The sequence below is a fragment of the Neolamprologus brichardi genome, unplaced genomic scaffold, assembly GCF_056152115.1.
Source record: "Neolamprologus brichardi isolate AB-2024 unplaced genomic scaffold, ASM5615211v1 NODE_ptg000036l+_length_2141236_cov_1, whole genome shotgun sequence".
In the NCBI taxonomy this organism is placed as follows: domain Eukaryota; kingdom Metazoa; phylum Chordata; class Actinopteri; order Cichliformes; family Cichlidae; genus Neolamprologus; species Neolamprologus brichardi.
In genome coordinates, this window is record NW_028270138.1 from 64,575 (window position 1) to 79,567 (window position 14,993).

The 14,993-nt window shown below is 43.9% G+C and overlaps 1 protein-coding gene across 1 annotated transcript; it reads right to left on the minus strand.

The window, feature by feature from the left end:
- Window positions 1-11,000: 11,000 nt before the first annotated feature.
- cnih4 (cornichon family member 4) lies at window positions 11,001-14,993 on the minus strand. The gene is made up of 5 exons (XM_006806012.3): window positions 14,871-14,993; window positions 14,319-14,387; window positions 14,025-14,137; window positions 12,021-12,161; window positions 11,001-11,941 (listed from the first exon to the last, which is right to left on the minus strand). The coding sequence occupies exons 1-5, from the start codon at window positions 14,937-14,939 to the stop codon at window positions 11,914-11,916; spliced, it is 420 nt and encodes a 139-aa protein (XP_006806075.1). The 5' UTR covers window positions 14,940-14,993; the 3' UTR covers window positions 11,001-11,913.

Consider the following 14,993-nt stretch of genomic DNA (forward strand, 5'->3'; position numbering starts at 1 on the left):
GTCTGGGTTGTCCCCTCACCTCGATGCCCCGCCCCACGGGCCTGTGGAAGACTTTTGCTTCTCCACAGATTTCTTCTTTTAGCCACCGGTCGGCTAATAATCTGGATTTCATCCATTTTGAAATATAGCACTCTATTGGTTTAGAAGTTTACTGGGGAAAACAAGTCATTAATTTAGGCAGACTCATCCTTCTAATGATATATATCCCACGAGTGACATGCAGTAGTGTGAAAAAGTGTTTTCACCTGTCCTGATTTCCTGTTGTTTATTTTTTATATGTCACACTAAAATGTTTCAAGAAAACATTTTTTATATTAGACAAAGATAACAAGAGTAAACACAAAATAAGGTGGAAAATCAGAAGCAGAATACTTTATTAATCCCAAAGGAAATTAGGGTTACAGCAGGCAGCACGCTAATGCTGCATGCGCACTTACAAAGGAACCTTCTGACCAACTTTACACAAACATCACGTTGGGAGACATGTCAGAGATGTAGGCTGATAGGAAAAAAACAACGAAAATACATAACATGAGGTAAGAGGAGGAGAAAAAACCTCCACTCAGACTGAGGTCCTAGTGGGAGAACAGTTTGATAACAGAAAAAAACAAAAAAGCACATGACCTTCAATACACCACAGAAACACAAGACAAGCAACAGGGGCGGGTAAGGGTAACAGAGAGCCGGTGTAGACAGCACATCCGGTCCTGCAGCATGTCTGCGCTGGTCCAGTCGACCGCCATCTTCCCCGGTAGGGCACAAGCATCGAAGGCGTTTGGAAAGGGAGGGGGGATCAGTGTGTGCATATCAGTGTGTGTGTGTGTGTGTCCAGAGTTCAGCTGAGACAGTGTCCTTCGCCCTGCCAGGCTAAGTAAACAGTCTTCCAGCCAACCCAGGTGGCCTTGCGTAGGATAGGAAGAAACAGTCTAAACACAGTCGTTATCAGGGTGTTGTTGTCCAGCTCCAGCCTTGCAGCTGGTGCCGAAGGGGTCTCCGCATAAGTGATGGTGGTTTTTACTTTAGTGAGAACAACTCATATGAATTTCAAAGCAGTTCTAACAGTCCAACACTGGTCTCTCAATCTCCCGTTGGAGAGCCGCGAGCTTCGCCATGATGTTATCAAACTTGCGCTCCGTGATGCTGTCATTCTTTTTGCTCAAAGAGCCGATTCTGAGAACTCACGACTGCAGTGAGCTTCTCCAAGATGTGATCGAATTTGCACTCAAAGGTGTTATTCGAGCTAGCCCCTCCAGATGTAATCCAGTTTTTCACTCAGGTCTTGTTCTGAGTATTCACAGCAGCCGTAGCCTCTCCAAGATCTTATCCATGCTGCACTCAATGAGCCCATTTTGAGAAACTCACGCCTCGTCCCATCGTTTCAATCCCAGCGGGCAGCCTTGGGGGGGTTTGAACAGCCGGTTCCGCTTCCTTAATTCTTCGATAAAGATGCAAACTTACATGGTCCTACGTGAAAAGTGATTGCTCCTTAAACCTACTAACTGCTTGAGCCGCCGTCAGCAGCAACAACTGCAATCAAGCGTCTGTGAGAACTCCAATGAGTCTTTAAAGCGCTGTGGAGGACTTTGAGCCTACTTTGGAGAATTGTTGTAATTTAGCCACAATGGAGGGTTTTTAAGCATGAACCGCCTGTTTGCAGGTCGTGCCACAGCACCTTTGACCTGCCCACTCCAAAGTCTTCATTTCAATTTGTTTAAGCTGTTCTTGGATTTTTGTTCCCATTAAAATAAACACCTTAATTCAGAAACTGCATTTTGCGTTCACTTGTATTATCTTTGTCCAATATTTACATTTGTTCGATGATCCAAAACGTTTAAGTGTGACAAACATACAGAAAAGTAGGAGATCAGGGAGGCGGCAAACACGTGTGAGCTCATTCTCTACAGTGTTAAATCAACGTGACTCCACACCAGGGATATTTATACCTACATATTTGATGTCACCTGACTGTAGTGGAAACTTATCTTTAAGTGTGATCGTCTTTAGGAGCGAGGTTTGTGAGTTCCTGTGAAACAGTGATGCATCATCAGCATATGGGCGTATCTTATGGTCTGTATGTTCAGACTGCTGCTGGTGGCTCGATAAAAATAACACAAGCGAGTGGACAGCCCTGGATACCCTCTGCATGCTGTGAAGATCATAAACACATAATGTAGCGATTCTCAGTCTGTAAGTGTCACAGTGAAGCTTATTTTTCTGTTAATTAAAATGGCCACGCCTCTTTTTTGTGAGTTGCAACAGGCTGAGAATGTGTGAAGCAGCTGTGGCGTGTGCACATGTGTCAGACACGTGCGTCTCCTGTAGTGACACAACAGCAGTCATTTACCTGATCAGTCATTTCAAGCCTCTTTTCCCTGGAATCAACTCCACGTACATGTTGAAAAACCTCATCGTGGTCACGTGTAAACTGGTGCAGTGCTGCATGTTCGCTACAGGTCGTCACCTTTTACATCATCAATACATCAATGTATTCAATTCAATTCAATTCAATTTTATTTATATAGCGCCAAATCACAACAAATGTCGCCTCAAGGCGCTTCATAGATACAGAGAAAAGCCCAACAATCATATGACCCCCTATGAGCAAGCACTTTGGCGACAGTGGGAAGGAAAAACTCCCTTTTAACAGGAAGAAACCTCCGGCAGAACCAGGCTCAGGGAGGGGCGGCCATCTGCTGCGACCGGTTGGGGTGAGAGAAGGAAGACAGGATAAAGACATGCTGTGGAAGAGAGACAGAGATTAATAACAGATACGATTCAATACAGAGAGGTCTGTTAATACATAGTGAGTGAGAAAGGTGACTGGAAAGGAAAAACTCAATGCATCATGGGAATCCCCCGGCAGCCTACATCTATTGCAGCATAACTAAGGGAGGATTCAGGGTCACCTGGTCCAGCCCTAACTATATGCTTTAGCAAAAAGGAAAGTTTTAAGCCTAATCTTAAAAGTAGAGATAGTGTCTGTCTCCCGAATCCAAACTGGAAGCTGGTTCCACAGAAGAGGGGCCTGAAAACTGAAGGCCTCCCATTCTACTTTTAAATACTCTAGGAACAACAAGTAGGCCTGCAGAGCGAGAGCGAAGTGCTCTAATAGGGTGATATGGTACTACAAGGTCATTAAGATAAGATGGGGCCTGATTATTTAAGACCTTGTATGTGAGGAGCAGGATTTTGAATTCAATTCTGGATTTAACAGGAAGCCAATGAAGGGAAGCCAAAACAGGAGAAATCTGCTCTCTCTTTCTAGTCCCTGTCAGTACTCTTGCTGCAGCATTTTGGATTAACTGAAGGCTTTTCAGTGAGTTTTTTGGACATCCTGATAATAATGAATTACAGTCGTCCAGCCTGGAAGTAATAAATGCATGAACTAGTTTTTCAGCGTCACTCTGAGACAGGATATTTCTAATTTTAGAGATGTTGCGCAAATGGAAGAACGCAGTCTTACATATTTGTTTAATATGTGCGTTGAAGGACATATCCTGGTCAAAAATGACTCCAAGGTTCCTCACAGTGTTACTGGAGGCCAAGGTAATGCCATCCAGAGTAAGAATCTGGTTAGATACCATATTTCTAAGCTTTTCAGCGCCGAGTACAATGACCTCAGTTTTATCTGAGTTGAGAAGCAGAAAGTTAGTGGCCATCCAAGTCTTTATGTCTTTAAGGCATTCCTGCAGTTTAACTAATTGGTGTGTGTTATCTGGCTTCATGGACAGATAGAGCTGGGTGTCATCTGCATAGCAGTGAAAATGTATGCTATGTCTTCTAATGATGCTGCCTAGGGGAAGCATGTATAATGTAAACAGAATTGGTCCTAGCACTGAACCCTGTGGAACTCCATAATTAACCTCAGTGTGTGAAGAGGACTCTCCATTTACATGCACAAATTGGAGTCTATTAGATAGATATGATACAAACCACTGCAGTGCAATACCTGTAATACCTACAGCATGTTCTAATCGCTCTAATAGAATATTATGGTCAACAGTATCGAATGCTGCACTAAGGTCAAGAAGGACAAGCACAGAGATGAGTCCACTGTCAGAGGCCATAAGAAGATCATTTGTAACCTTCACTAAAGCTGTTTCTGTGCTGTGATGAGCTCTGAAACCCGACTGAAACTCTTCAAATAAACCATTCCTCTGCAGATGATCTGTTAGCTGTTTGACAACTACTCTTTCAAGGATTTTTGATATGAAAGGAAGGTTGGAGATTGGCCTATAATTAGCTAAGACTGCTGGGTCTAGAGATGGCTTTTTGAGTAAAGGTTTAACTGCAGCCACCTTGAAGGCCTGTGGTACATAGCCGATTATTAGAGATAGGTTGATCATATATAAGATCGAAGAATTAATCAATGGCAGAACTTCTTTGAGCAGTTTTGTAGGAATGGGGTCTAAAAGACACGTTGATGGTTTGGAGGAAGTAATTATTGACGTTAACTCAGAAAGATCGATTGGAGAAAAAGAGTAACTTACCATCAATGGAACTACAAGTAGCTGTAGATAATATTACATCTGTGGGATGATTATTGGTAATTTTTTCTCTAATGATAAAAATTTTATTTGTGAAGAAGTTCATGAAGTCATCACTAGTTAACGTTAAAGGGATGGTTGGCTCAAAAGAGCTCTGGCTTTTTGTCAGCCTGGCTACAGTGCTGAAGAGAAACCTGGGGTTGTTCTTATTTTCTTCAATCAGTGACGAATAGTAAGCTGTTCTGGCTTTGCGGAGGGCTTTCTTATAAAGCAACAAACTATTTCTCCAGGCTAAATGATGATCCTCTAAATTTGTGACACGCCATTTCCTCTCCAGATTACGAGTCGTCTGCTTGAGGGTACGTGTTTGAGAATTATACCACGGGGTCATGTACTTCTGATTAGAGACCTTAGTTTTCACTGGAGCTACAGTATCCAGAGTCGTACGTAGTGAGGAGGTGAAATTATTAACAAGATAATCGACCTCTGTTGGGGTAGCGTTCAGATAGCTGCTCTGCTCTGTGTTGGTACAGGGCATTGACGATGATAACAGTGGCTGGATTATATTCTTAAACTTAGTTACAGCGCTTTCAGAAAGACATCTACTTTGATAAAGTCCACTCTCCACTGCTGCGTAATCAATTATTGTAAATGTAAATGTTATCAAGAAATGATCAGACAGGAGAGGGTTTTCAGGAAACACTGTTAAATGTTCAGTTTCTATGCCATATGTTAAAACAAGATCTAGAGTGTGATTAAAGTGGTGGGTGGGTTCTTTTACATTTTGAGAGAAACCAATTGAGTCTAACAACAGATTAAATGCCATGTTGAGGCTGTCATTTTTAGCATCTACATGGATGTTAAAATCACCCACAATAATTATTTTATCTGAGCTCAGAACTAAATCAGATATAAAGTCTGAGAAATCAGACAGAAACTCTGTGTAAGGCCCAGGTGGACGATAGATGATAACAAGTAAGACTGGTTTCTGAGTTTCACAGCTGGGGTGGATAATGTTAAGCATCAGGCTTTCAAATGAATTAAAAGTCTGTCTTGGTCTTTCATTAATTAATAGACTGGTGTGAAAAATTGCTGCCACACCGCCCCCTCGACCTGTGCTTCGAGATTTCTGGTAGTTAGAATGACTCGGGGGTGTTGATTCATTTAAGCTAACATAATCATCCTGCTGCAACCAGGTTTCTGTAAGGCAGAGTAAATCAATTTGTTGATCATTTATTAAGTCATGTACTAACAGAGACTTGGAGGAGAGAGACCTAATATTTAATAATCCACATTTCACTGTTTTACTCTTTGGTTCAGATGTGGATACTGTATTGTTCTTTCTTTGTAAATGTTTAAGTTGTTTGTTGCTGGTTTTTAGTTTGTTTTTTGTCTTTTTGGAAGCTGACACAGTCTCTATGGAGATGGGTTATTGGGGGGGTAGCAGGAGGAGAGAAGCTGCAGAGAGGCGTGTAAGACTGCAACTCTGCTTCCTGGTCCCAACTCTGGATAGTCATGTTTTGAGGGGTTTAATAAATTTGTCGATATTTCTAGAAATGAGAGCTGCTCCATCCAAAGTGGGATGGATGCCATCTCTCCTAACAAGACCAGGTTTCCTCCAGAAGGTTTGCCAATTATCTATGAAGCCCACATCATTTCTGGGACACCACTCAGACAGCCAGCAATTTAAGGAGAACATGCGGCTAAACATGTCACTCCTGGTCTGATTGGGGAGGGGACCAGAGAAAACTACAGAGTCCGACATTGTTTTGGCAAAGTTGCACACCGATTCAATATTGATTTTAGTGACCTCCGATTGGCGTAACCGGGTGTCATTACTGCCGACGTGAATTATGATTTTTTGTACATCACATGTGTATGACGTAAAAGGTGACGAGGGGAATAAGTCTCTGCAACCTTCCAAGAACCGTTCTGATCATTTTTATATTTATCTTATATATATTTGATATTTATATAAAAATAAAGTTGAGTAGTAGAACATCCAAAATTACTTACGCCGTACTTAAAAGTACTTACAGTACAATTTGTCTTATTTCCTGAGAAATACCTGAAAGTAAGACAAGTTTAAGTGACCCCATAAAACATTGTGTGTGTCAATCACAGAAATGCATATTTAAAGATGACCGCGTTCACTTCCTGGTTTGAATCTGTTTGACTGACAGCAGTTAAACTGTCATGAGCTGTGAGGCAGGCAGGGGTGGGACCCAACGGCAGGACTCAGAGACTCGAAGCAGAAGCTTTATTTGCTGTGAAAGATCAACTAAAAACAAAGTGCATGAATACTGAAAGACAGAAACAAAAGGTTAACTAGAAATAAGAGTCTTGAACTCGGGATACACGACAAGAACCAACTGCTAACGTGGAAACGACAATGAACGTATTGAAGACTTGAATACATGATAACAAGGGGACACAGCTGACTGATCAGACCTGACGAGACAGGAAGGAAGCAAAACGAAATATACTGAACACAGGACGAAGGACTACCACAATAAAACAGGAAACAGTCGACACACACAGAGAACAGGGGAGTGACAGCAGGAGACAGAACTTAACATGCACGAGAGACACGACAGCAGAACCACGAACAATACTAAACACGAGGATATAAAACCAGGACAGACACTGGACGACCCAGGACCACGACAACAAAACAAGAGCACGACCATCGCAACCAAAAGCAGGGAGATAAACAAAACCTTAGAAAAGTGTTCAAACCATAATCTCAAAAAGACGAAAACACGAACCCTGACATCATCTGAAGTACCGTCCATGTGCAGCCACTATCTTACACATTCGCACACTGACACTCGTCATCACACCAAAGAAATGCCCAAGATCACTCACAGGGCTGTGAAAGGCTCGTAGTGAGCCGCATGTCAGGCTTCTTTCTCTAGCAGGCTGCAGTGGAGGCGGTGAACAGCTGCAACTCTAACATCTGTCTCCAGCTCTGCTCTCTGTTTATGTGTTAATGAGCCAATCTGAGGTGTGTTAGGGAAACAATGTTGACGTGACAAAAGCTAACAGTTAAACATTTACACAACAAAATAAAAATCTAAAACAAATAAAAACAAACCCCTGCAAATGCACCACAATAAGAGAAACATCACAGCAACATGAAGGTTCTTCCTGATGACACCGTCATTACTTTCTCCAGCTTAGAGCACACAGTGCTCACAGCAATGCATGAAGAAGCTGCAATAATATATAAATAATAATAAAGATTTAGATCATATTTAAATGATTGTAAAGCATTTGTATTAATAAAGGTTTAAATCTTAATAGTGTGAATACTGTTTCAGCATTATAATAATAATAATAATAATAATAATAATAATAATAATAATAATAATAAGTGCTGTTCATGTGCAGGGAATAATCACTCTGCTGATCTACAACTCTTTAAGGAGAAAATTAGTCCTGAGAAATCTACATGTATTTGTTGACTGTCGGAAAAATTGTGTACATTTTATGTATATTTCTAGTGATGCAACACCTATACCCTTCATCTATATCCTTCAAGCTCGGGTCCTCCACCACAGCCTGGGAGCCTGACGGTCCTGCAGTATCTTAGCTGTTCCCAGGACTGCGCTCTTCAGGACAGAGATCTCCGATGTTATTCCCGGGATCTGCTGGAGCCACTCGCCCAGGTTCGGGGATACCGAACTGTTACCTTCACCCCCCACATGTTCTCGTTCTTCCTGATGTGGCCATCACTCAGTATCACAGCTCTCTTCTTCTGCTTGTCCACCACCGCTGTGTCCGGTTAGCCATCACCATTCGTCTGTATCTGGAAATCCCATCTGAATCACTCTTATTATATCTCTCCACCTGTTTCCTTACCTCCACCTCGTCCTCACTCTGTTGTTGGGGCTGCTGTCCTTCTGCCTGCACGTCTCCACAGCTGCAGCCTCCTGTGGCTGTGAGCTCCTTATGAGATCTTGCTTGTTCTGTTATCAGCAGCAGCAGCTAACATGTTTGCTATCTCGATCTTTACTTTGTTTTTCGTCACTTCTTCCACACCAAACTGCAGGCTGTGGTTTTTTCAGTAAACAATAAAACACCAAAAATGCAAAATATGTGATTTCAGTTTTATAATTATTTGGCTACACAGATTAATCTGAGAAGGTGAGACCCAACCATATAATCGTATGAGGTTCTTGATAGTCATCCTTTTATTTGTTAGATCTTGATGAACTCTCTAGTTCAGGGGTGTCCAACTCCAGGCCTCGAGGGCCGGAGTCCTGCAGGTTTAGAAGTGTCCTTGATCCATCACAGCTGATTCAAATGGCTGAATGACCTCCTCAACATGTCCTGAAGTTCTCCAGAGGCCTGGTAATGAGCTCATCATGTGACTCAGGTGTGTTGACCCAGGGTGAGATCTAAAACCTGCAGGACACCGGCCCTCGAGGCCTGGAGTCAAATTTATATGCACAAGTTTTTCCTTGCTGTTGTACTAAAAGAGATTACATTTGTCCCTCATTACATCTGAGAGAGGCAGTAGATTGTTTACTAGTAAACAATCTTAAACTTTTAATCAAAACTATAAAAATCTAAAATATAATCAAATAATGATTGGACGTCCAGCAGAGAGACGGCAAACAAAAATACTTTTTCAAAAACAAACAGAAGAAGTTCTTCATCTCCTGATGAAATACATTTAAAAAGCTGGTGTACAACAGTACAGAGGACTAAGGTTACATTAAGAAAAATATGTCATTGATCATGTTGAGAATAAAGTTGAAATTTCAAAGTTAAGTTGAAAATTATTTTGAGAAAAAAGCAGAAATACTGCTCGAGGATACTTGAGGGTGCATGGGAGTTTGCCCAACCAGTCTACATGTGTTTTGTGGACTTGGAGAAGGCATTCGACCGTGTCCCTCGGGGTGTCCTGTGGGAGGTGTTGCGGGAGTATGGGGTGTCTGGCCCATTGCTACGGGCCATTCGATCCCTATACAACCGTTGCAAGAGCTTGGTTCGCATTGCCGGCAATAAGTCGGACTCGTTCCCGGTGGGTGATGGGCTCCGCCAGGGCTGCCCTTTGTCACCGGTTCTGTTCATAATTTTTATGGACAGGATTTCTAGGCGCAGCCAAGTGGCGGAGGGCTTTCGCTTTGGTGGCCTCAGGATCTCATCTCTGATCTTTGCGGATGATGTGGTTCTGTTGGCTTCATCGGGTGAGGGCCTCCAGCTCGCACTGGAGCGGTTCGCAGCCGAGTGTGACGCAGCGGGAATGAGGATCAGCACCTCCAAATCTGAGGCCATGGTTCTCAGCCGGAAAAGGGTGGAGTGCCCACTCCGGGTCGGGGATGAGGTCCTGCCCCAAGTGGAGGAGTTCAAGTATCTCGGGGTCTTGTTCGCGAGTGATGGGAGAAGGGAGCCGGAGATTGACAGACGGATTGGGGCTGCAGCTGCAGTAATGCAGACGCTGCACCGGTCCGTCGTGGTGAAGAGGGAGCTGAGTGTAAAAGCGAAGCTCTCAATTTACCGGTCGATCTACGTCCCTACCCTCACCTATGGCCACGAGCTGTGGGTAGTGACCGAAAGGACGAGATCGCGGATACAAGCGGCGGAAATGAGCTTCCTCCGAAGGGTGGCTGGCATCTCCCTTAGAGATAGGGTGAGAAGTTCGGCCATCCGGGAGGGGCTCAGAGTAGAGCCGCTGCTGCTCCACATCGAAAGGAGCCAGCTGAGGTGGTTTGGGCATCTGGTAAGGATGCCCCCTGGGCGCCTCCTGGGTGAGGTGTTCCAGGCATGTCCCACCGGGAGGAGGCCCCGGGGCAGACCCAGGACACGCTGGAGAGATTATATCTCTCGGCTGGCCTGGGAACGCCTTGGTGTTCCCCCGGATGAGCTGGAGGAGGTGGCTGGGGAGAGGGAGGTCTGGGCCTCTTTGCTTAGGCTGCTGCCCCCGCGACCCGGCCCCGGATAAAGCGGATGAAGATGGATGGATGGAAAAAGCAGAAATGTGCAGACTGAAGTTGTTTGGAGATAAACGGCCAGTTTCTGCACCTCAGAGTCAGCTTTAGTTTCACTGTGGTGATGAGACATCTGCACATCTCAGCTTCTTACTCAAAATGAAGCTTTTTTTAATTACACGTACAGACGCCTTCATCACAGGAATGACAGGAAGTGTAACGGAACGAAAAGATTTATTCAGGTTCCTGTTGGTACAGCACACGACTGCAACAGGTGAAGAGACTGTGTGTGTGTGTGTGTGTGTGTGTGTGTGTGCGCAGAATAAGTCTCAGAGCTGGATCAGTTATCTCAACTACACCTCAGTGCGATCACACAGCTGAGGTCAACGTTGGAAAACTGTCAGTAAATCTGTTTGTTGGAAAGTGTTGAAATCAAAGAGCAGCAGCTGAGTGCACGTATGCAAACTACACAATAAAATACACAACGTCAGCCACTTTCATTGATCTGTATTGGTGCAGACAATAAGAGAAACTCTGAGTTACAAAACACTGACAAAAACCTCTGAACCTGACGGAGAGTTTGGGATATTTATTGGGTTGATTTGACAGAAGTAGTTCAATGTTCACTTAAAAAAAAAGATTATGTTGACACAACAAGAACTTTCAAACATTTCCCCGAAGAATAAAACTTTGCCAATCAAAGAATCAGAATCCGACTGCCTCTTAACTCAGTGCACTCACGACGCTGCTGAGGATCGACTGCAGCAACAGCATCATAGAAACATCTTATTAGTTGTTGGAGGTCGTTACACCCTGACAGGAAGCAGAGCACTCACCATAAAGGACCACGTTAACTGAACCTGATTGAATCACCAGCTGGGAAAAGTCATTACGTGGCACAAACAGTACAATTTGTTAGTGTTATAGTTATTACAGGGGTCGCATCACATCGGTGCACAAGAGCGACCAGCGAGGAGAGAAGAAGAATGTCTGAGCACACAGGAAGGAGCCATAACTGAGGCTGCTACAGCATCCTCGCAGGGCCTGCGCTGTCAGCTTGATTCAACTCTTCTCCCAACCTTTGACCCAAGGTCCTTACAGCAACCTTCAATACTTTGTGTAAAGCACCAGAATAATAAGCACTCGTGATGAGGCTGAACGTAGTTGATTACTAGGAGGGATTGGGCTCATCGATGTTGGTAAAGAAACACACTGCAGATGTCTAACAGCTGTTGAGGTTGTAATGACTTCGTGGTAAACAGAGAGGTTCAAAAATAAATGTGATTGTTTTTCACAGCAGAGACGAGCTTTCTGTTGGAGACTATGAAGGTGTCTTGTTGAGAGGTTAAATATTAACCATATCGATGTGGCAAAGTCAAACTCTGGAATTCAATACAAAAAAAGTAATCGTTGTTCTGAGACATGCATACAGTACAGGAGCACAGGATGTGAGGGGACGCAGCTGAAGTCCGCGGCCTGCTCCGCGCTCAGTCGTTGATCAAAGCCAGGATCATGCTGGAAAACAAAAGTGGGAGATGTGAGTGCAAACAGCTGAGACGGCCCTGGACGTGTGAGCAAAGCGTGCTTGTGTCACCTGTACAGATAGATGAAGAAGCAGAGCAGGTGGTAGCCCAGTTTAATCATGGCCTCCTTCATGTGAGACTTGAGCAGACCTCGGTTGTGGATCTCCGTTGGGTCAAACACTCCCATGTTCCCCATCGGAACCTTCAAGTACCTGCAGGGTGAAATGGATCAAGATGATTCACCCAGCTCTGAGCACCAGCACGACTGCTCCAGCTGATCGTTTGTGACTGAAAGGTTAGTCGCTGGTTATGTTAAGGTGTCAGGATAACTCTGCTCTCTGATAGAACATGAGAAGGAAGAGCTTCTGCCGCTCGCTGGATGAAACGATTCATTTGTCACTCTTTGTGTAAAAGTTTGAATAACGGTGCAGTACATTCTATCAAACCTTTATTTTGGTAACCAACTGCAGCTCCTCGGCTTTCTAGATGTACAAAGTCCACGAGAGTCTGAGAGCAAAGTGCTCTAATGGTCATTAAGATAAGATTCAACACATTGTACACTGCAGCACAGTACCTGTAACACCTACAGCTGCTCTAATAGGATATTATGGTCGACAGTATCGAACGCTGCAATGAGGTCTAGCAGGACAAGCACAGAGATGAGTCCACTGTCAGAGGCCATAAGAAGATCATTTGTAACCTTCACTAAAGCTGTTTCTGTGCTGTGATGAGCTCTGAAACCTGACTGAAACTCTTCAAATAAACCATTCCTCTGCAGATGATCTGTTAGCTGTTTGACAACTACTCTTTCAAGGATGTTTGATATGAAAGGAAGGTTGGAGATTGGCCTATAATTAGCTAAGACTGCTGGGTCTAGAGATGCTTTTTGAGTAAAGGTTTAACTGCAGCCAGCTTGAAGGCTTGTGGTACATAGCTGATTATTAGAGATAGTTGATCATTAACGGCAGGACTTCTTTGCTCTGACTTTTGTCAGGTCTGTGTAGGTTCTCAGGTCATGCCAGTCTTAAGCTCGGAAAGCTCGACTCCTTTAAGAAACAAGTGCTTAAAGTTTTACATGTTTTGTGCCAGTACAGAACATGACATCCTCTGATTGGTTAGTTGCTGCTAATGGACTTGCATTAGTTTATTCGCCAACTAGTGACAGAACCAACAACGAGGAGTTTCATGTTAACAAATATAAGGATGTTCTGTCCACTTTCACTCTGTGTTCAGCAGGAAGTGCTTCAGGAGACATCCAGCTGTTAGCTGTAATGTTCAGTTTTATACCGTGGGGTTAAATGAGAGGTGTGTAGAGGAGCCTGTTTGAGTCTGGATGTAGCGAGCGGTGCAGTCATGTGATCAGCTCTATTTCAATCGCCTCCCAAGCAAAGCAGTAAAACAACAGGTTCCTACGTGCACACCACAAACACAACTATGTATCTTGTTGAAGCACAGGAAGAGACACTTTCTGAGACTGTATGAAATGACAACGACTGCATTGCTTTGCCTGGAGATCGTACGGCGCGGTGCATCCAGCCTGGCGAGGAACATACCAGTGTCACAGTGCAGCTGGTTGGTCTGGTGACTCAAACTGGCTCTCCTCCACACAGGTCTCATTTATAAAGTGCTTTACAGAACTGGACATTACAGCTAACACTTCCTGTTTCAGTGCAGCAGTGATGCCCACAGACTCATCTTGAGTTTTGGTGTCCTTATGTTCCCCTCAGCTGTTGTTTTGGTCACTAGTTTGCTAACAAATGAATGTAAGCAGCATTAGCACCAACCAGCCAACCTGGTGAGATCACGTACCGACACTAGATGGCACTAAACATGTTTTAAAGCACTTATTTCTTAAATCCAGCTACACACACAGTTAGTCATGTTAGCCTGTTTACGTGTAATGTTTCAGGTCCACTTTAAATATTGGGAACCCAAGAAGCCTCTTGGATGAGGGCCCTATCATTGCTGCTTTATTTTTCCAACCACGTGACATAAAAGGAACAACTACAAAAGAGAAAGGATCGCCGACATGCACGTGTGGTGGACCAACTGATGCTGATGCTGGATGGGCATACCTGTAAATGTTCCAGGCTGCTACAGGCAGGTTGAGGAGGAGGATGAACCAGTGCATCGAGACCAGCATGAGCATGGTGGAAAGACACTGGGCAACCATCTCTGGAATCACCCACTAAACATCAAACAAACACCAAACAAACATTTGAATTACAGATTAGAAATCAGTGTGAAAATGATCTCTTTACAGTCGGTTACAAAAAGAAAAGAAGCGATGAATATTTCATAAGCGATGGTAAAAGATCAACTGCATCATCAACCATATCTATGAAATCAATAAGACAAAGGAGACTTACTTTGTTTAGCTTGGAGCAGCAGGCTCGAGCATTGATGTAGTCACATTCTAGGTCAGACAAGGTTATAATCTATATTTCAAGTTAAGGTACAACGTGCTGTGTTGCATTCAGGGCCTCGACTGTGGCTCCTTCGATTATCCTTTAAAATATATATACATACTGGCCCAATTTTTCATCGCCGATCGGTCCAGCAACAGTGGACCCACGCAGCGCTGGGTGACCCACGCACCGCAGCGCTGCGTGGGTCACCAAGCGCTGCGCTGCGTGGGACTGAAATATAAAAGCCGACAGTGTGAAATTAAACTATCAGTACAGATATTTGCAGATAGCGGCTCTTCGTGACTCCTAACTCAAAACACTCTACAAACTTTCAAACACTTATTCCGTCACACTAGCCCGACTACAACGCTCATAACAAGGCGGCTAACAAGCTAGCTGGCTGCTAATAAATTAGCTTTTTATACAGAGACGACTTCAGCAAAGCTCTCGGACAGAAAACCGCTTTGACGCAGACGATCACCGTCGTCCGACTCACTGAATCGAAAAGGATACGAAGTAAACGGAGAGGAAAATCAGCGCACAACAATCCACAAGAGACAAAATGAACACTGCCGCTTCCATGTTCCCTTTTCCGCAGGTACAGTTTTTGTTTCCGGACAGTTGACGCGTTTGTGC

Coding starts and splice junctions, on each gene's coding strand:
- cnih4 (XM_006806012.3), bottom strand. CDS start 14,939: ATGGAAGCGGCAGTGTTCATTTTGTCTCTTGTGGATTGTTGTGCGCTG. Junction 14,388..14,870: donor TTTTCCTCTCCGTTTACTTC/GTATCCTTTTCG, acceptor CTTGAAATATAG/ATTATAACCTTGTCTGACCT. Junction 12,162..14,024: donor GCAGCCTGGAACATTTACAG/GTATGCCCATCC, acceptor TTCACCCTGCAG/GTACTTGAAGGTTCCGATGG.